General features: G+C 32.2%; 2 protein-coding genes, 1 long non-coding RNA gene and 1 pseudogene across 8 annotated transcripts; 2 read left to right on the top strand and 2 right to left on the bottom strand.

The window, feature by feature from the left end:
* The window catches only part of LOC141487390 (oxaloacetate tautomerase FAHD2A, mitochondrial-like), a 46,114-nt pseudogene extending 28,610 nt beyond the window's left edge, over positions 1 to 17,504 (top strand).
* On the top strand, positions 1,101 to 1,638 carry LOC141487224 (uncharacterized). Its single transcript, XR_012468273.1, has 2 exons — positions 1,101 to 1,284; positions 1,347 to 1,638. It is a non-coding gene; the product is annotated as an uncharacterized lncRNA (long non-coding RNA).
* Positions 5,925 to 6,939, bottom strand: LOC141487250 (WD repeat and FYVE domain-containing protein 3-like). Its single transcript, XM_074186113.1, has 2 exons — positions 6,828 to 6,939; positions 5,925 to 6,340 (listed from the first exon to the last, which is right to left on the bottom strand). The coding sequence occupies exons 1-2, from the start codon at positions 6,893 to 6,895 to the stop codon at positions 6,049 to 6,051; spliced, it is 360 nt and encodes a 119-aa protein (XP_074042214.1). The 5' UTR covers positions 6,896 to 6,939; the 3' UTR covers positions 5,925 to 6,048.
* On the bottom strand, positions 7,305 to 14,984 carry LOC141487249 (WD repeat and FYVE domain-containing protein 3-like). 6 transcript variants are annotated; one of them, XM_074186111.1, is made up of 6 exons: positions 10,151 to 10,832; positions 9,814 to 10,080; positions 8,796 to 8,957; positions 8,524 to 8,699; positions 7,909 to 8,050; positions 7,305 to 7,458 (listed from the first exon to the last, which is right to left on the bottom strand). In XM_074186111.1, the coding sequence occupies exons 1-3, from the start codon at positions 10,166 to 10,168 to the stop codon at positions 8,928 to 8,930; spliced, it is 315 nt and encodes a 104-aa protein (XP_074042212.1). In that variant the 5' UTR covers positions 10,169 to 10,832; the 3' UTR covers positions 7,305 to 7,458; positions 7,909 to 8,050; positions 8,524 to 8,699; positions 8,796 to 8,927. The 6 variants fall into 6 exon arrangements, with proteins under 6 accessions (XP_074042212.1, XP_074042209.1, XP_074042208.1 ...); XM_074186108.1 differs by lacking the exons at positions 7,305 to 7,458; positions 7,909 to 8,050; positions 8,524 to 8,699; positions 8,796 to 8,957 and adding an exon at positions 9,502 to 9,724 and having other exon boundaries at positions 10,151 to 10,234; positions 10,315 to 10,821; XM_074186107.1 differs by lacking the exons at positions 7,305 to 7,458; positions 7,909 to 8,050; positions 8,524 to 8,699; positions 8,796 to 8,957 and adding an exon at positions 9,502 to 9,724 and having other exon boundaries at positions 10,151 to 10,234; positions 10,320 to 10,821.
* Positions 17,505 to 19,838: the final 2,334 nt, after the last annotated feature.

Raw genomic sequence — 19,838 nt, 5'->3', positions numbered from 1 at the left:
CCCCCCCCCCCCCTCTTCCCCCCACTCGTCCCCCCCTCTCCACTACCCTATCCTATCCTAAGCTTACCTACGATGGTTGATTTCTCATATATATAGTTAAATTCCATGAGTTACTGTCCGCGAGATGTAAAAGGAAGTCAACAAATACTTTAGTCTCGTCACTACTACATGGCGCCACTATGAATAATACTTTAGTCTTTCACTCTAAACTAGTGAATCTCCTGAAAAAGAAACGGCGCCACCAAAGAAATCGAGAAATTACAAAAACAAATATTAATTTTTTTGGTTATTCAATACAATTTACTCACTAGTTTTCAAATCGACACAAAATACCTTCAACAATAAATCTGTACATGTCGTCGTCAACGTCATTAAAGAGAGCCGCTATCGAGCAATAGATGGCGGAAAGATCAGAAATTAAGAAACATCATCTTATATTACTAAATGCTGCTACCATATATTCATCCATATTTCATCAAAAATAATCATATTTTCCACTTCCAACTCCGTCAGTCTTTATAAAAAGCTTATTTTTGATGTTCTTTTGGGTGATCACCCTCGAACCAAACTGCTCAGATTACTTTTACAAAACGAACTATAGATTGCGTCACCGTACATAATTGGTGTCGTTTTTCGATGATGATGTTCAAGGTAGTCAACCCTAACCCAAAATACCGGAATTAATGGGTAGCGATTTTAAATGGATTTATTTCTCAGATGGTCATCCTTACACATCTTTTTTTTTTAGCATTCAAACTTTAATTATATATTGTGGCGGCATCTATTTGTTGGTAACGTACTAGTTTTCTATCGCGACTCCATTTCATTTTTTACAGTGGTATTGTAGCGTAACTTCCCTACCGCTCGTGATTTCATAATGTAATATGTTTTCGTTTTTACTTTGTCCTCGTTTGTCATTTATACTCACTGTATCATGTTTGTTTACATCTTTTCGTTATCGACGTTAACCTATTTTTCATTTCATTCCGGTGTAAATGCTAGGGATTAGGGATCTGTATTGACAGAATTATCAACATACTTTGGCTTGGCCTATTCGCGCGGAGATGGCGCTGCCAGTAGCTTTCTCGGTATAATTAGAACTCGTTTTTCTTACACATTTCTTTATTTGAAAAAATATTGTGGTAAAAAGTTTAGGAACGTTGGATCCATCTGCAAGTGGACTCGTTCTAGTTGATTTCGTGTATTGGAACTGCAAATAAGTTTTTCTGGAACCTTAGCGGTATTTGGAAAGGGAATTAATTTCAACTTTTCTGCCTGATCTAGGTATGTAATATATCGAGCTAAACTTTAAGCATATTATTTATATTCTTCATTTTATTTTATAGAAACTTAGTCGTATTTTCAACGCAATCTGTCATACAACCGATCAACTGGGAATAAAACCTTTTTAACCCGAATTATTCTGCTTGGTGTACGAACTTATTTTTCCCACCCCACTTCAGTATTAACTGTTATAAGTTCACGAGGGACGTAACTGGCCGAGATGGAGAATTTGCCCAAAAGTATGAAGAAAAATTTAATGAAAATATCGGAAATACTGTCATTATTGAAACCTGAACAAGTTGAGAGTAAAAATGCATTTTTCAACTAACAATATTAAATAAATACACAAATTTACATTAATGTACATAAATGTATAGTTATAATCTTCTGAAAACAATACTTTGAGTATATCATCTACTTTATCACAAATCAAATATAAAACATATCATATATTTGGAGGCTTCTGATGAATTGTAAATTGAATAGCAATGAAAATATTCAGTAGAAAAATGCTAGCAAGCAGATGTCAAAGACACACACCATATTTCTTACATTTATGACCCCCTGTTTTTCAAAAATATATTGCCCCCTATTTGCAGTTATAAAATATATAGTGTTTTGAATAGGCCCAAAGTAGGAGATATTAGCCTTCTATAAGTATACTGTGCCCGTCTATCCTACACGGTCCTTCAGGAAGAAATATAAATGTTCACAGGAGTCATAATTTTTTATTCATTTCAATTCAAAACATGGCATATTTACACTAGTACCTACATGCTAGGAATCTACGATATCACATACATTTATCAAATATAAGGAAATATACTTTGGAATGCACAATAATGCACATGTATATTGTCTACAGATGCCTGTGCACAACTTTTATTCCTATATTCGGACAATGGTTGGTTATAAAAATAATATCATTAAGGAGTCACTTTTATAATAGAGTGGGAATAATGCAAGAAATACTTTGGAAGTATTTTAGATAAAATTAACTTTTGGAAGATACCAAATTAAACGTACAGATTAAAATTCTATAGGAACTGAAAATTAAAATGTTTTAAATTTTTATATAAATCTGAATTATAGTTGTACCCTTTTATGACATATTTATAGCTGAATACTTTAATCCAATGAGTTTTATTATCAATCAGAAAACTTTTTTTGTGATAAATAGTTAATAAAATATATGACTATATAAATATATGAATAATTCATTCAAACTCTTTCTCGCATTAAACCAACTCTATCATTGCACAAGCATTCTAACTTTTTATTTTCAAACCACTCGCAGGCAACAAACGTTATTGTTCTAAAGACATATTGCTCTGTATAAATTAAACTTGAAGAGAACAAGCTAAAGTAGAGAAGAAAAATGATTTTCATCGTCAAGTTCAAGTTGGAATAATAATTCTCATCACAAATATTGGAACTCCAGTTGTTCTGAAATTCAAAATCTTAACTCAGTTTAAACTTCATTTGTATAGATATTACACATTTATATTTTCAAAGGTCCCCATGTCCTTTTTTGAGAATCTGATGCTCAACTTATCAGTTTTCTAATTTATTATGAAATCTTAAAAATACGTTTTTGATGTATTACATGAAATATTGATAACAACAATTTTTAGTAATCCACTTTAGAAAATATTACACCAGACAGCATACTCAAAAATATCATTATTTGAATGGATTTTTTTGAGACAAGAAGGATTTCATGAAAATTCAAGAGAGGGCAGGTATATTCATTCTTTGCAAAGATTTAATGAGTTTTTTTGTTAAAATCAACAGCCAATAAATAAGAAAAATAAATAATTTTTGGTAACATGTGCTTATAGTCTAAGAGCTCACAATGAAAATAATGATATGATGCAACAAATGAAACTCTCGTTATTACTTGAAAAGCAATCATACAAATTCATTAATGGAGAATAAAGCGCCACCTAGCCAGTTCAGCTGAATACATTTCCACAGACTTCAAGTTAGGAATTGAAAATTTTCCGATGTCAGTGAAGTTGTATTTTTTAAAATTTGTTCAATGACAAAGAAAAACTTTGAATTTTTTCAAAAATATTACTTATCACCCAATGAAACCATATTTTTTTAATACAGATACGGATTTTGACGTATTGGCCATCTATTTTTGAATTGTTCATCAATCAAGGGACTACTTTTTCAAGTTTTATATTTTGTCAAAATATCAATTTTTTTTTTAATGGCTTCCGAGTATTGCCTGTGATCTCCAAACGTTTCAAGTGCAACTGTGGCAGTCATCTTCAGTGGCGTTGTCAACTGAAACTCACGTCAAAAAGAGTACTTCGACCACGCCACTGAACACTTTAATGAAATGAATAAAAACACTTTTGTCTAATTACCATTAATTAATTTCATTTATACGACCGGTTTCGAGTTCAAACCCCCATATCAAGTATAAAACTGAAATGTGAACTTTGAAAACTCGGTTATATCGTGAGTTTTTAGGTAAGAAGGAAGGACAGGTAGTTGAATGAACCAGGGTGCCAACTTTAAAATTCAACACTGAAGATAATAGGGGTTGTTGAACTTATAAATTCATAGTGGAGACTTACATAAATCGAGTTGCTCGTTTAGGGGCATATATTTCTGATTTTTAATTGATTTGTTAATTTCTATGGCTTCCAACTAATTTATTTTTTCCCTTCATTACATATGTGTAGGATTTTGAGGTAATCTTTACTTATCTTGTGTTTTGATTCTTGAAGATGTTTATACATTGTAGATTTTTTGTCCAAATAGACGTGTTCACGGACCTTGACGTCAAAATTTCTACCAGTTTGGCTTGCAGAGCAGAGTTCACATTTCAGTTCTATACTTGATAATGGGGTTAACCCGAAACTGGTCGTATAAATAAAATTAACTAGTGGTAATTAGACAAAAGTGTTTTTATTCATTTCATTAAAGTGATCATGAATTACCACAAAATAAAAAGTCATCAATAACACCTATCACGCCACTGAAGATGACTGCCGCAGTTACAGTTGAAACGTTTGGAGATTATAACCAAAGAAGATCACGGCAGAACCCGGAAGCCAATCAAAACATTGACGCCAGCCGTGAAAGCCTACATTCCTATGTCAAATATCTGTTCTTTAATAGTTGAACGAACGTGACAAGTTTTTTTGAAAAATAAAGGTTTCTACTTCGACAACTTCTAGCAGTATTCTCGTTTTTCAGTCATCCTTTGTCTTCTGATAATTTATATCAATATTTTTAAAGATATAAAATTGCTAAAACGGTACTTAATGCTAGTCACCCAGTAAGAAGAGTTTTCATATAAAAATGTTCAGTGCATCTTATCTTTTTTATTTTCTCTTGCTAGCTTTCACTTTTTTGCAACGCAGTAATCAACTAGTTTTAAATACTTTTACACACTAGACAATCACATGATTATAAAAATTAATGATATAAAACATAAAAAGAATTGTATAATAATAAAAATTATTGTTTTAAAACAGTATTTCAAACATTAATAATAAAAAACATATTTCATAAAAGTATTCAACAACAAATTCGAGAAAAAACGAAACAATTATAAATAGGTTTACCGATACATGCTATAAAAATTTACATTGGTATCTACACAGACTCGTGTATTACAAGTAATACATAATATCATAATCATTCAAATCAATGAAAGTCTACCAATTGAAAATATATTTGATAAACCTCATTCTTTAACGGTTGATAAAACAATTTTTCAATAATAAAAATTCCAAATTACAGTTTTGTGTAAAAATTCTGAGTCAATAATATTTTTGGTAAATTTTCGTTATGTGGACACCCGGCGATTTTGAAAAAATGTTTGACTGTACTTACGTATTTTGATGCGTTGATTACGAATCCGAAAGAAAAAAAGCGGCGCTCTCCCTTATTTAGAAAGTTACGGCCCTTCAAAGTTCAGAAAAGGGCAAGCAACTTTTCAGCCTTCTTTTTCACTAAATAAACTATTTAAAAACACAAGCATTTATTCACTAGGTCACCTTTACACCTTATTCCTCCTTCTTTAACACTTTTCACTTCAATAATCAACATTTTTCTTATAAAAAACTTAATTTAAAAACGAATGCTTCTCCTGGTGACTTTATTCTATTTTTAGGTTAGTTACTAGTGACATTTCAGAAAAAAGCGGTTGTTTTTTACCGTCGCCTACTATTTCAAATTCGTAATACACCACCAAAAATCAATTTACGATCTAAAGAATGAAGGGTAAAAAACATTTGAATTACTTCAGGAATATGGACTGCATCAGTCGTACCAACCATATCATTAATCTTAAAAACGTAAAATATAGTGATATGTAACCAAAAAGCAGCTCCGTACATTTTTTAACATTTTTATAAGAAAAATGTTGATTATTGAAATGAAAAGTGTTACAGAAGGAGGAATAAGGTGTAAAGGTGACCTAGTGAATAAATGCTTGTTTTTAAATAGTTTATTTAGTGAAAAAGAAGGCTGAAAAGTTGCCCTTTCTGAACTTTGTAGGGCCGTAACTTTTTAAATATAGGAGAGCGCCGCTTTTTTCTTTCGAATTCGTAATCTACGCATCAAAATACGTAAGTACAATCAAAATTTTTTTCAAAATCGCCCGAGTGTCCACATAACGAAAATTTACCATCTTTTTATTAAAAAAGGTGTATCTGATTCACCACAAAAAATTCATTGACTTGAATAACCATGCTTTTGTTAGATGTAAATGGAGGTTCAACAGAATTTCTATGACATTCAACGTTCAGCTTTGAGAGCTGCATAACAACTTTGACAGACTCTAACTGGCTTCAGTATGTGTAGACGAGATATTTCACATTCAAACTTGCTGCACTTTGAACAGAATACCTGTCGGCAATTCCTACAATGGTGCTTTCTCTCATATATTGTGAATTTATTGCTGCATCCAGCACAGTAATCCGCCCCTTCGTCTTTCAACCAATGATCGGCAGCTCTTCCCGGGATGTCACAAACACTCCAAGAAAATACTCTACCTCGAGTATCACCCACGTACACGCAACGGTGATCTCTAAAAATAAATAATAATGGAATAATTATACACAGAAACATACCCCCTACAAGACTGAAATTCAGGGGCTATGTTACCAACATAACAATTAAAATTGTGGCAGCAGGTGCAACTTATATAACACTTTCACAACTACTATAAGAAAAACCTTTAGAGGAACTGATACAAATTTCATTTTTGAAGATATATTCAAGTGATGTTGGTAATTTTATGACAAGAGCAAAAAGACCTTAGTCAAAAATCGGTTGAACACATTTCATAGAATTGTATCGGTGTCTCAAGAGTGTGCACATTATTCAGATAAATTAATTGATGCTTTAAAATTATTCTACCGAGTACCAGATTTCTCAAATATATTAACATGAAAGGCCAAACTCTTGAAACAATGGGACATTTTCATCACCTCTCAAGTGATTGTATCATCAAAAAATATCTGTCTCTGAAATTGAGAGTATGTTATACAATTAGCAGAAACAGTTTTACTTACTTTGATACTGCCAAAGCTGTCACAGAAGCAGGTTCGGCATTATCTTTTCTGTCGTAAGCTGTGTGCATGGTGAGTTTACTTCTAAATACCAACTGTCTCTACCATTTGAAACCTGAAATGTTTAAATAAAACAATACACTGCTTCTAACAAATTTTTGCTTCAAGGTACTCTTGATTGATAGGACTTGTAAGGACAGGAACATCTTTTCTTTTTTTCCTGTATGTAAATAGATAATTTATTGATTATGAAGTAATCAATACAAAGCAGGATTGTTTACGTTTAGATTTTCCTACTGATGAATTTTCCTACTGAAAATAGTTCAATATTGTCAGCCTACATTTATAATTTGTTGAATTTTGGTTAATTTCAAACATATTTTCAGTAGAATCGATTGATGTACCCTCAGAATCTTTTCAATTATGACAGAAAAATATGAAAGTGTGATCAAAAATCGAATGAGCAGAAATAAAATATCCTTACCGGGTCTAAGAGAGTTCAATGGATCAATTGGTTTCTTTTTGGCTTCAGAAATCATAACAAAAGAATCTGTGAGGCTTGTATCTGATTTGCTAGTTCTCATTCCTGATCCATCATCCACGTCAATGCTGGCACACTCGGCGCTATTACCGCCTGAATAAAAAAAATTTAAATTCAATTTTTGTCAACCTCGAAAAAAAAGGAGTTTATCAATTTGACATATATGGTATGTAATATCATTGACACTACGATATTTTCACATTTACTTCGATAGTATTCAATGCCAGGTATGAAATAATAAATAAATAAATAATTAAATAAATAAATATATATTGTTATGATAAGTTTTTTATAAGATTATTCTGTTTTCAAAGTTAAAGATTTTCATATTTTAATTAGTTGAATGTTAAAAGTTTGCATTTATTTTAGTAGTTAAAAGTTAAAAGTTTGTATTTATTTTGATAGTTCGATGTTAAAAGTTTTTCATATTATTATTAATTTGATGTTAAAAGTTCACATATTTTGTTAGTTCAGTGTTGAAAGTTTGTGAAAATCAAAGTTATTCTTAGATGTTTAATTTTATTAGAAAGTCAGATACTTTACCTTTATTCAAATTCTATCTGTATAATTGGAGTAATGTTCATGCCCAGATCAGGCAAAGTTGTGACTTATCAGTATTAGAGTATTTCAGATCATTTCCAAACAGCACAACTAACTAGAAACCATCAATCTCGGGATAAATACACTGAAAACAGTAAAGACATTAATACAACATAATAACATACAATAAAACAGATTCACACTACAAATTAATAACAAAAATTCAATTAACACTGACATTAGGAATTTTATCTGAAAAATGGTAAGAACACTCAGTACATGATTTGGATGCAACTAAAGAGTAGCCAATCAGATTGATAAATTGAAAAGGAGGTGTTAACTTCTGAAAAATGATGAATTTTGGATTCAAAATTAGAAACATTCAAACAAAATGTGATGAAATGTAATCAAAATTAATCATTATTAGTATTAGTGAAAATTGGGTAACAGAAATCGTAGATATAATATGTGTGAACAGTAAAAAGTGTCAAACCATGTTTTCCAAGTTAACCCCCTTTTTGATCCAAAATGAAGAGAAATTTAAATTCCTGCAGTTTTTTAACCATTCACTCATTTAAAAAAAATGTTATAATGAACTGAAACAATAAAATTGCTCACTCATAGATCCAGTACTGGAAACGTTGATTTGCTTGACAAGTCAATGGTGTATGGGAGAAGGTTTAGTTGCACTTTCATTACAAGGTTTTGATGATTTAGACTCTACCACAGGTTTGCAAGAAGTTGTAATGATTCTTTCTTCCTCAGGAACTTGGAACATAATCTATTGACCACATCTAAAAGTAAATGTTTAATATATCAAGAACTACATTATTTGCCTAAATAATCATTTCTTGTAGCAAAGAAAACAAAATATATTTTCAAATTCTCACTCGAATCACTCCATCAGTTGAACCAGTCATGATTACATTCAAGTGTCCCATTCGTGAGTTTGTGAAAATGCTACACACAAAATGTGTTGCATTCTATCAGCTCTTCCTACGCATCTGTTTACATTTGATAATTCATCGCCATTTATACTCCAGACATGCAACCTGAAAAAAAGATAAAAATAAAAGGTAGCATTAGAGCAATATTCATTTCAGCAATTATTTTTTCATCCATATTCACACAATAATCCATACTGTTAAAGAACACAAATGAAAAGTGAAAAAAGATATCATCATATTACAAATCGAAAATAAAGAAATTGGAAAAAGAAACTAAAAGAACCTGGAATAGAATAAATAGTGAATCAAATATAGAAAAGGTGAAATCATAATTCAGCAGGACATTATTATTTTTGGTTTAGTTAAATAGTATAAACAAGGGTGACAAGTTTTGTGATTTATCAACAACATTTACCAGCAAATTTATTGTGCTAAAAATCTACAAGAGTGGTAAGTTATGAAAGTATGATGAAGATTCCTATAAATGCTACTTAGTCAATGCTATCAATCCTATGTAACCGGATTTTCTTGAAGGGATCCAACATCAAAATAACCTTGCATGAAATGAAGTAAAATTGAAATCAGCAGAGTAAACAGAAATTTTAGGTATACACAGATGTATAGAACTAACCAAGTGGCAGCACAGGTTGCTATGTCTTCAGTTAAATCATTGACTGTGACTGCCGTCACTGGTCCCACGTGACCTCTGAGCTGCCTGACAAAAACTCCTCGAGACAAGTCCCATATGATCGCCGTGCAATCTCTCGAACCAGATATGATGACGTTGTAAGCCGGACATCAGTATGGGCATACAAATTATATTTGATGCTCAGATTCTTCTTCCTTGATTCATATTCCCACACTGTCACAACCTGTTTTCCAAAAATTACTGTTGAAATTAAACATTTTCGTAGTCGACATAATATTTCAGGATGATTAAACAAAAAAAACTGTTACTTACCGAACTGGTACCTGCTGTAACAATCAACTTGGGAGACGGACAAACGCAAACTAAAATCTCCCCGTTATTTTGTATCACACTTTCAGATACAAAAACAGCTTTGTCACTTTCGTAGTTTCCTATCCTTAATGAATGGTCTGCGAAGCCCCAGGCCACATATTTGTTGAATAAAGGAGGCATCAAGACCTTAGTTTGTTCGACTGCCAGGACAGTTCCTTCTATATGTAATATTTGACCTACAGATCTCTTCACTTCTGCAATGAAAATCTGAATCAGTATGAAATATTTTTCAACATTTTGTAAAAGTTATGGAAAATGAGAAATTTTCCGTAGTTACCGTAGAATTATTCCCCATTTCGCGGTGTTGAAGGCATTTTTGACATCTATTAGATATATTACATCTAACCTAACCTAACGTAACCTAAAACAGTTACCGATATCAAGAACGAACGTAGTTTCGAATGTTGAATTTAGAAAAAGTTTTCATTCTGAACTTCCAACCTGACCTCCAATTCAGAACGAACGTATTTTCGAATATTTCATTTAAAAAAATATTCATTTCAACATGTGATAGAGCAGATTATCCGTCACGACCTACTTTCAAGAGTGGATACATCTTAAATGTAACTGGTTGTCCCGCCATCTGAAATGAAGTAGCCGAAGCTTTGGCTCCTAACACAGAAACCGTTGTTCAAAAAGAAATAAAACAGTCTGCTTTTCATGTTATTGACGTATGTTGGCATTCTCTGAAAAGAATAATTTTTTTGACATAGAAACGTTATTAAACTCTTTCTCTTTCTATTTTAGTCAACTAGTGAACCCGAGGTCAAGCGATGAGAAATTGTTTTTCATTTTACGTTTAAGCGAATACAACGATCTTTCATATCACCTCATCCTGTTGGTTTTTCCATGTGTAAAACAATTATCAACAGGGAATTCATGAAAATTCAAGGGAGGAATAGGTTAAAGTCGGATATGCCAAGGTCACTAACACTGACGCCTTGCATCACAACGATAACACACCCCATATTATCTACAAATACTTAATAATCCGATAAAACGTTCGCATACTTTCGGCTCATCAATTCATAATTATCGTAACAGATAGGTATTCAAATGAAAGTTAATTAAGCCCAAACTGCAGACCCACTAAAAGAAGAGTCGTTAGTTATTAAGGTAATAGAAAAAATATTCGGCACATTTCTCTCCTACATTCGTTTTCTTTAAACCGGTACCTGCCTGCATTTCAGTCAATTCAGTGCTTGGTTGCGTGTAGGACTTGATTGTCTCTCGTACAATATTTATCTTATCATCCATCACAAACGCAACAGTTTCGTTTGTTGTAATTTTTTATTTAATTCTTGAAATCATTTTATCATGAGTGCGACAATTTCGATAACATCGTTAAAATTTAATCTACAACTTTAGAGTCAAAATCAATTTTTTTAACTTTCAGTTTCGATTTTAAACTCAACATTTCGGTTTTGGCGACAAAATCAGGATTTTCATTCTCAATTTCAATATTGATATTTTGACTTCAAGTTCGTAATCTGTCGAGTATTTGGGTCGAAATTTCATCTTTAAACTTGTATTTTCGACTTCATACTCAATATTTCGACTTTCAACTCTTAATTCAAATTTCTAGTTTAAACACAATTATGTCATCAAAATCCAATTTTTTTTTTACTTCTGACTAATTGGCCCAAGGTATCGACTCAAATATTCCACACTCAAACGAGGAGCAAAAATTTGATCAGTGAGGTAGTAAAGCAACTTATTGATTTAAAGAAGATCACATGGAGCCCAAAATAAGCATAAAATGATGACGTAGCCTGATTCAACAAAATGTTATTTCCATCAAATGAAGACAAAAATTTGAGAACAGTAAAAAATTAGCCTGAAACTATGCTGATATTATTTCTTGAAAATAATTGCAAAAATTCAAAGTCGTTCTGCTAGCTTAAAAGATGTGTTTCTAATGGAGTTCTCATGTAAATTTCAGTATAGTCGGCAACAAAACATAATTCCGTGACAGTTTCACGTTACTCGTGTTCTAGCGAAAATAGTATCATTAGTTCAAAATTGGAAGTAGGTACACTTTAAAAAACTATTGTTGATGCTTTAAAACTGGATCAGGCTTCAATTCGATATAATATTTCATCAGTCTTGAAAATTATTAGTGTGAACATAATCTTAATTTCATTGAAAGATCATATTGTCAAATGAAATGAAAACGTTTTTTTGACTATTTGATTTGAAATGATCAATCAATTCCAATTGAAAACTTTCTGAATTATCGTTAACAAAATACTCATTACATTATCATTTAGATAAATATTTCACAATGTATTTTTTGTTGTTGTTCATCAAAAATAATAATTATGATATACGAATACTAAAATCGCACGACTTCTTCAATTTGGTATGCATGTTTGATAACAATTGATATTGAATATCTAGCATTTGTTGTTTTGAAGTTTCTATTTTCACACGACAAGGACAAATGTTGCATAACATAACAGAAAGCAGAACCATTCTTAATCTTGATCTGGGGCTGAAGCCCTAGGCTAGACCCTATAAAGCTGTAATATGTTCAATGTTTTTAGAGATATGCCAAATTGACATTTAATGGATTGATGATAAATTAGCAGGTGGAAACTCGACAGAAATTATATCAGACATTTTCGATTGTTGCAATTTGTGCATATAATTTTTTTATGTTGATTCGTTTACAAGTGAAAGTATTACAAACTGAAATTTTCATAGAAATTTGAACTTTTTCCACAATGTAATGATATTCATTTTGAAATATATAAATTTACCAACCAAAATAAATATTTTAAATAGGTACGGGTCTGTACAGGTGAACTTGCCGGTAATATCAATAATAATATTTGAAAGTCTTCGCACCGTGCTGTGTTTACAATCTTCAATAAAACGTCAATTCGGTATATCTTTGAAAGGATACTATATTTTTTCTAACTGAAATTTCCTTTCCTTTCTATCGATCTCATTCAAGATTTCTCAAAACAATAGACTTTCGTACCAGAGTAGTACCACTGAATAAGATGTATTTCTGATCGAAACATCGCTACTAATCATTAGAATATTAAAATACCAATGCAGTGTATCCGAGTTCTATTTTCAGATAGTTCACTGTCATTGAGATGGTTAAAATAGTCATGAATTCGCTTCATCCTTATATTTCTCGTTTAAGACAGAGATTTAGGTTTAGGAACACTCTTTGCAATTGTTTCTGATGAATAATTCATCAGTGAATCATCACTTTGTAGATATTGTAAACTTTCGTGTTTTCGAATTGTTTTGTTACTTTTTTCAGATTCCACCATTCCTGAAAAAACTATTTTGTCAAAATGACCATTTTTTCTAATAATCACAAAACAATCAGAGATAAAGAATTTTTTCACTGAAATACCGAGATGAAGAACATTTTTCCCATTTTTATTTTTTCTGCGAAAATGGGTATTTTTTCAAAACTTCATTCGTTTCAGACTCATCTGAAAATCAGTTTTTTCACTACCGAGGTTTGAAGTCAATGATGAAAGTTAAATCTGTTCTGTTTTTGGTTCAGGCACAATATTTCATCATAAATAGCGGCGGACACTTTTTGAAACACATTATGGGGGTAGTAGGTTCCTTTGAAAATTTTATATTATAACTCTTTTCATTCAAAAGTAATCAGTAATCTATGAAGAGAAGAGTTGAAATTGTTACTTTTCCCTGGGACGCAGATGAAAACCCAACGTAACTGGCAGCGACAGTACAAAGTCATAGTGAACGTATTTTTTTGTATAAAATCTTTCGTAATTATATTTTAATAGTATTGAACTGAATTGTCTCTCGCCATTTCTCTCGGCTATATATTTATTCATTGTGAAATTTTTATTTTTTTCACATTAAACGAATTAATGGATATCTCAGTAACTACAGATAAGTCTACTAATACTTCACTCATGAAAAAATTTGACTCCAGTGAGAAAGTCATAGTTTTCGAGTTGTTTTTAAAAAGAAAAAAATGATAAACTTACTTAATAAATATTCTACAGCAGTAATATTTTTGGTATGTTTTAACTACAACTTCTGATATTTCTATTATTGTTCAAAATATTTTAGAACATCTCAGTGTTATAATGATTATAGATATAGACAAAAAATTTATATCTGTCCTAAACTGTAAAGAGTATAGCGGTAACAAACTAAGAAATACAATCTGCCCCTGTCGGTTTCAAGACTATAATACCATGTAAGATACCATGGAAGTATTTCCTTTCAGAAGACCAAAAATATTTTCAACTCTATATCTTTCTTTTTCAGAATAGTTGCAGAAGGTAAATCGGTAACACCTCTCAACAAAGTTGAACTTTTATCCCCTATTACCAATCCAGACAAAGTTGCCTGTGTGGGACTTAATTATAGTGGACATTGTGAGGAGCAAAATATACCACTACCTCAAGAACCAATGATCTTCAGTAAATTCTCTTCTTGTATCGTTGGACCTTTCAGCAATGTCGAGATACCACCAATCACAAACGTAAGAATTTTTTATGCACCAAAGTCGAAACTGTCAGGCCAATATGTATATTCATTTCAAATGCTGCCACCGATATTGGAATAGAATATTTGTTATCAACATTCGGTGGGTATTGAGCCAATAATGGAATTACACTTTCAAGCGATATATATTCATTCAAATGATGCGTTCAATCTACCCCAGATTGATATAACATTATCTATGCTTGAATCAAAATGAAATCAATACTGATGTTTTTTAAACTATAACCTTAGAATGATCTCAGAAGTTTAATCCCTTATATTATATGAATAATATAACACCAAAAATGCATGCATAAATTGTCATGTGTGGAACTGAATTTGTACATGAGATTGTCAGAAGCGAATATCTACTTTATAAGTAATAAATTCTTACCTTCGTTTTTTCAAGTTTCACAAACACATCCACTTACTAACAACTAACAAATAACCTAAAAATTTAATACACATGTCAACCATAAAAAGGTAACTGCTGTGAAGAACAGAAGAAGGAAGATCGGCGTTGGCGTGGTTGCGGTGTTGTATTTCCGTGGTGCATTCTCATTGTCTGTTTTGCCAACTTCTCGCTCACTTTCCCAATATTGGATTCCTAATATTTACCAACTTATAAATCATCTTAATAAGTGAATTAATCACATTTGAGAATTAGTAAGTCCACATTTCCAGATTCATTTAAATATAATAATGGTTGTTTATTATCATGAAAGAAAACAGAAAAATGAAATTAGTAATTACAATATCCGTATCTTACGTCACGTTTAAGGGCAGTCATATTATAGAATTTTCTCTGGATGTTTCGCCATCACCAATCAAATCAATATCAATGTTGTTTAAAGAATATTCACTCATCATCCATATATATTGTAGAATACTATGATTTGAAACTGGATAAATCAGCAATATATTCAGTGACTACATTTACTAGATTGGAAAGATATGAAAATAACTACCTATATAATTTTTAGGACTTATATTGGCTCAATATGTTTCTCATAATTTCAATATTTCTCTAATGGCCCAATAGGGAATTCATACTGTGGCCAATGTAGTGTGCTACTTTGGGTTCTAAGTGGTCTACGATGTAGGCTTGTAAGACATTCATCTAGTAGTTTAACAATTGGATTTATTGTACGTATGTATACGTATGTATTTATATGTTCCATTCTTACCTGTTAGTTTTTTATTGTATTGTAATTGCTTTTTTTTTCATATCACCCTGTTTCATTAGAATCGTTTACCTAATTTAGTTTTGTTATTACCTACTGTTATATATAGAAGACATTGTAGAATAGTTTCACGTACCAATCCAACTGAAAACGTGTCTTGAATAAAATTTATTGTGAAAATTGTTATAACTATTATCATAGCTACCAGTAGATTTAGATAACAAGTGATATTGCCAATACAATAAACATTTTCACATCAATGTTTTACAGAGTGTTGATTGGGAAGTGGAACTGGCAGTAGTGATAGGGAAAAAAGCGAAAGCAATAAGAAAAGACTAAGTCAATGACTACATATTCGGATACACAGTGGCTCAAGATATCAGTGCTAGAGACTGGCAGAAGAAACGGAACAACGGGCAGTTCTTACTTGGAAAGTCTATGGATACATTTTGTCCTCTAGGACCGGCTGTAGTCACTGAGAACAAAGTCGATCCATCTAATCTAGCAATTAAATCTTGGGTTAATGGAGTTCAGAAACAGAATGGAAATACATCGGAACTTATATTCAAGATAGACTTCTTGGTATCTTACCTGTCTCAGTAAGTTAAAAATTGTTTTCGTATAGCTCATACATATAGTTACTTACCGTTAAAAATATAGTTATCTATAAATTATTGAACTTCTGAATGATCTAAGTACAGTGACACAGTAATGGATATATCATGAAAATAATATCAGTTTCAAGCGTTTTGTTTATAAAAAAATGTGATCTAACTCTGTGTTACGAATGGCATTCTGTAAAAAATAGGTCAAAATGGGACATTATCTCAAAAACATAGTTATCTATCAAGTATTGAACTTATGAATATGAATGGCATGTCATAGTAATACATAGATTTTGATATCTCACAAAAATTTAAAAAAACAAGTAAAGAACTACACTTAATAGATAATAGTAGTTGGGTATGATTTATGAAACGTGTATCATACATTTTCTTGATTTGATCAGGAAGTCATTTTTTATACATCTAACTTTCGTATTTCAGGATTGTTACCCTCTATCCAGGTAATGTCATACTGACGGGTACTCCTGTAGGTATGCATAGAAACCCACCGGAATATTCTGGAGAGTGAAATCGAAGGGATTGGAAGGCTGAAAAACATGATAGTCTGATTTCTTGCAAAAGGAAGACTACAAAGGAAAGCAGAATACCTATAGAATCAGTCCGAAAGACAATATTTACGATTTAGAGGGATATACAAAAGTACAGAGACCTATGACAATAATGTTAAAAACTGCTCTCCAAATACAAGAACAGGTTTGGTTTTCATTGAATGATAGATGTCAGTTCACTGTTTCATTGTGGGAATAAGATAAATATAGAGTTTGAATAAACTTAAACTCCCTAGGTTACTTAATCTACTAATTGTTGGATGAAGCTTTTTTGATGTGTGGGATTGATTATATTTGAGAATCTCTCATGTGTATTAAGTTGACACATATTCAGTGTTACTATCTGCATTCAGTTTGAAGGCCGTCGTAGCTTGGAACTGCATTCTAATGTTTTGCCAGCACGAGTGGCTGTCTTCTTCAGAAGTTTATTCATCTTGATGATTCATGGATCATCAAGATGAATGAACCTTTGAAGAAGCCAGCCACTCGTGCTGGCGAAACGTTAGGATGCAGTTCCAAACTACGATGGCCTTCAAACCCGAATGAAGATTGTAACACTGAAAATCTCGACCGCAAAAGCCTTAACCAATTTTTCACAAATATTGTTGCAACTATTAGGTATGTCATATATGTTCAAGTTATATATTATTTCTATGCTTATTTAATTTATATATTTTCTGCATTGCTCAGTCAGGCTCGTGTTCATCTTAAATTTTATCAGGACATGTTATTTCTTGACATAACCTTGTTATCCTAATAAATTGTTATTTCTATAAAAACTTTGTTTGATTTTTCAACTGTAAATGTGAAATTTGAAAAAGATATGGTTATATTGATAAATATGTCAATTTTACTGAAAAAGTTTTTTACACCTATAAAATGTATTTGCAAAAAGAGTAGCTACAATTGCTATTTTCTTTCCTAAATTTCCAAATTTATTAATACCTATGTTTTGAATTGTGCATTTACTATTAAAATAATTAACGAAAAAAGATGGGGTGGGGCAAAATTTCGGCCGTATATTCATATATTTTTTACTAATTTCGTAATATTTGCGGTAATTGTGAATGTTCTTTGTACTTTTGTTTTAGTTTCTACCACATTAACAATTAAGATTCCATTCATATCTATTTGACATTTTCACATTTAAGGTCATGTAGTTCATGCCTTCGACATGCTCCCATTATTCCAAAAATCATTGCTACCTAAAACAAAAAAAATGATTATAAAATAAAGAAATAAATGACAATAAAAAGATTCAAACCGGCGTCTTGCCAAGCCGTCAAGATCGAAGTCAACTCCTTCGCTCGCTACGCCACGAGGTACCTTAATAAGTTTTGGGAAATTAATAAAATATATCTTGCATATGTCAAATAGAAAAAGTAATTATGACAAAATAAGTATTTAAAAATATAATGTTAGGTAGATATGTACTTACTTTTATAAATAAGTATATTTCATCGGGTGCTTCGTCGATAAACGTTTTCAATTGTTCAGGTGAAAATATTTTTGATTTTTTTCCAACACATCCTTCGGACTTTCGCTTTAATAACGCTTGTAGCTTCTTATATTTTGAAATGTCTATATTATGGTTGATGTTTATCAACGATTTTATTATTGAGTAATGTGTCCATATACATATACTAGATGATTTTATAGTTTCCATCAATACTTGAAAATAGGCAATCAAAACATTTTCCGAGAATGTCGAAATATTATTTGTATTTCTCCAGTCCATAAACCGTTGATATAGTTTTTCGTACACTTTCTTAGATTTTTGGGGTAAAAGATTTTTTGTTGCATTTCCAGGGCGGACGCGCTAGAACTGCAGTTCAAGACCGATTTTTGGTCTTAACCGCGAGAAGACAACCGACAATCACAGCACCTGAGTTGGTTAACGTGTTGCACCAGACGCACCAGGTAACCATTGGTCGTGATACTGTCAGAAATCGACTGCATGACGCAGATCTCCACAACAGAAGGCCACTTAGATGTCCACCTTTGTCGAGAGGCAATCGCGGTAGAAGATTAGAGTGGTGGCAAGAACATCAAAACTGGGATGCAAATGATTGGGCCACAGTTTTGTTTACAGACGAATCCAGATTTGGATTTCATCCAGATTTGGATTTCATCCAGATTCTCGTCGAGTAAGACTGTGGAGACGACCTGGAAATAATGAACGTTTGAGACACGTCCAGGAAGTCCACACATGCAGAGGTGGTACAGTAATGCTATGGGGCGGAATCATGATCGGCGGCAGAACCGATCTCGTTTTTCCAAATCGCTCCCTCACAGCTCGACAGTACCTCGACACCATTCTTCTACCTATCGTCCGTCCGTTTGCTGGTGCTGTTGGTGAAAACTTCCACCTAATGCACGATAATGTTATTCTGAATACAGCTCAAAGCCCCCAAAACGAGGAAGAAAAATAATATATGAAAAATATTCCGTACAGGGAAGCTATAGGACGTCTCATGTTTTTAGCGGTTGTCACTCGTCCAGATATATCATTCTCAGTGAGCAGAGTTAGCAGATATTTGGAAAATATAGGATAATAGATCAAGCATCAAAAATCTAGTCTCTGATAAGTTATTTGTCCCTATCTTAATAACTAAGCTTATATGTGTGTGTCTCCCTCAAGGTGGCTTGCAGAACAAGAATGGTTTTAGAGTTACAAACTTAGGTCTGCAGTGCTCTGTCCGTACAACAATTGTGATCGGTACAACAGCGGTTAACTACTAACTACTGCTACTACTGTATTAGGCATTCATGCAAGGATGTCTAGTCTTATAGCAATACTAACACGAGGAAGCGGTATTCAGATGAAAGAAAGCCTAAAATGAAACAATTCATATTAGATGGAAACGTGTTCACTGGAAGTGATGTCCGGGACGATACGTCTGGAGTCTGGACAGAATGATCAAGCTCATTCTCTGAATATATGAGTTGTCTCGTTGATAAATATCAACTCGCCTGTAGTGTCGTGTGGCCTATAGGTTTACTTTTGTCCCAAGAAGCCAAAATTCAAATCAGTAAGATTCTGTTCTCCATAAGCAATTGAATCCAACAAGTGAGTTGAATGTTTTACCAGCATCCAAATGCCAAGAATAAAA

The sequence above is a fragment of the Leptinotarsa decemlineata genome, unplaced genomic scaffold (genome assembly GCF_025532065.1).
Source record: "Leptinotarsa decemlineata unplaced genomic scaffold, Ldec_3_MD MMD2_tig00078422_RagTag_RagTag, whole genome shotgun sequence".
Taxonomy (NCBI): domain Eukaryota; kingdom Metazoa; phylum Arthropoda; class Insecta; order Coleoptera; family Chrysomelidae; genus Leptinotarsa; species Leptinotarsa decemlineata.
Note: the sequence above shows the minus strand (reverse complement) of the source record. Positions and strands in the feature narration are given on the sequence as shown.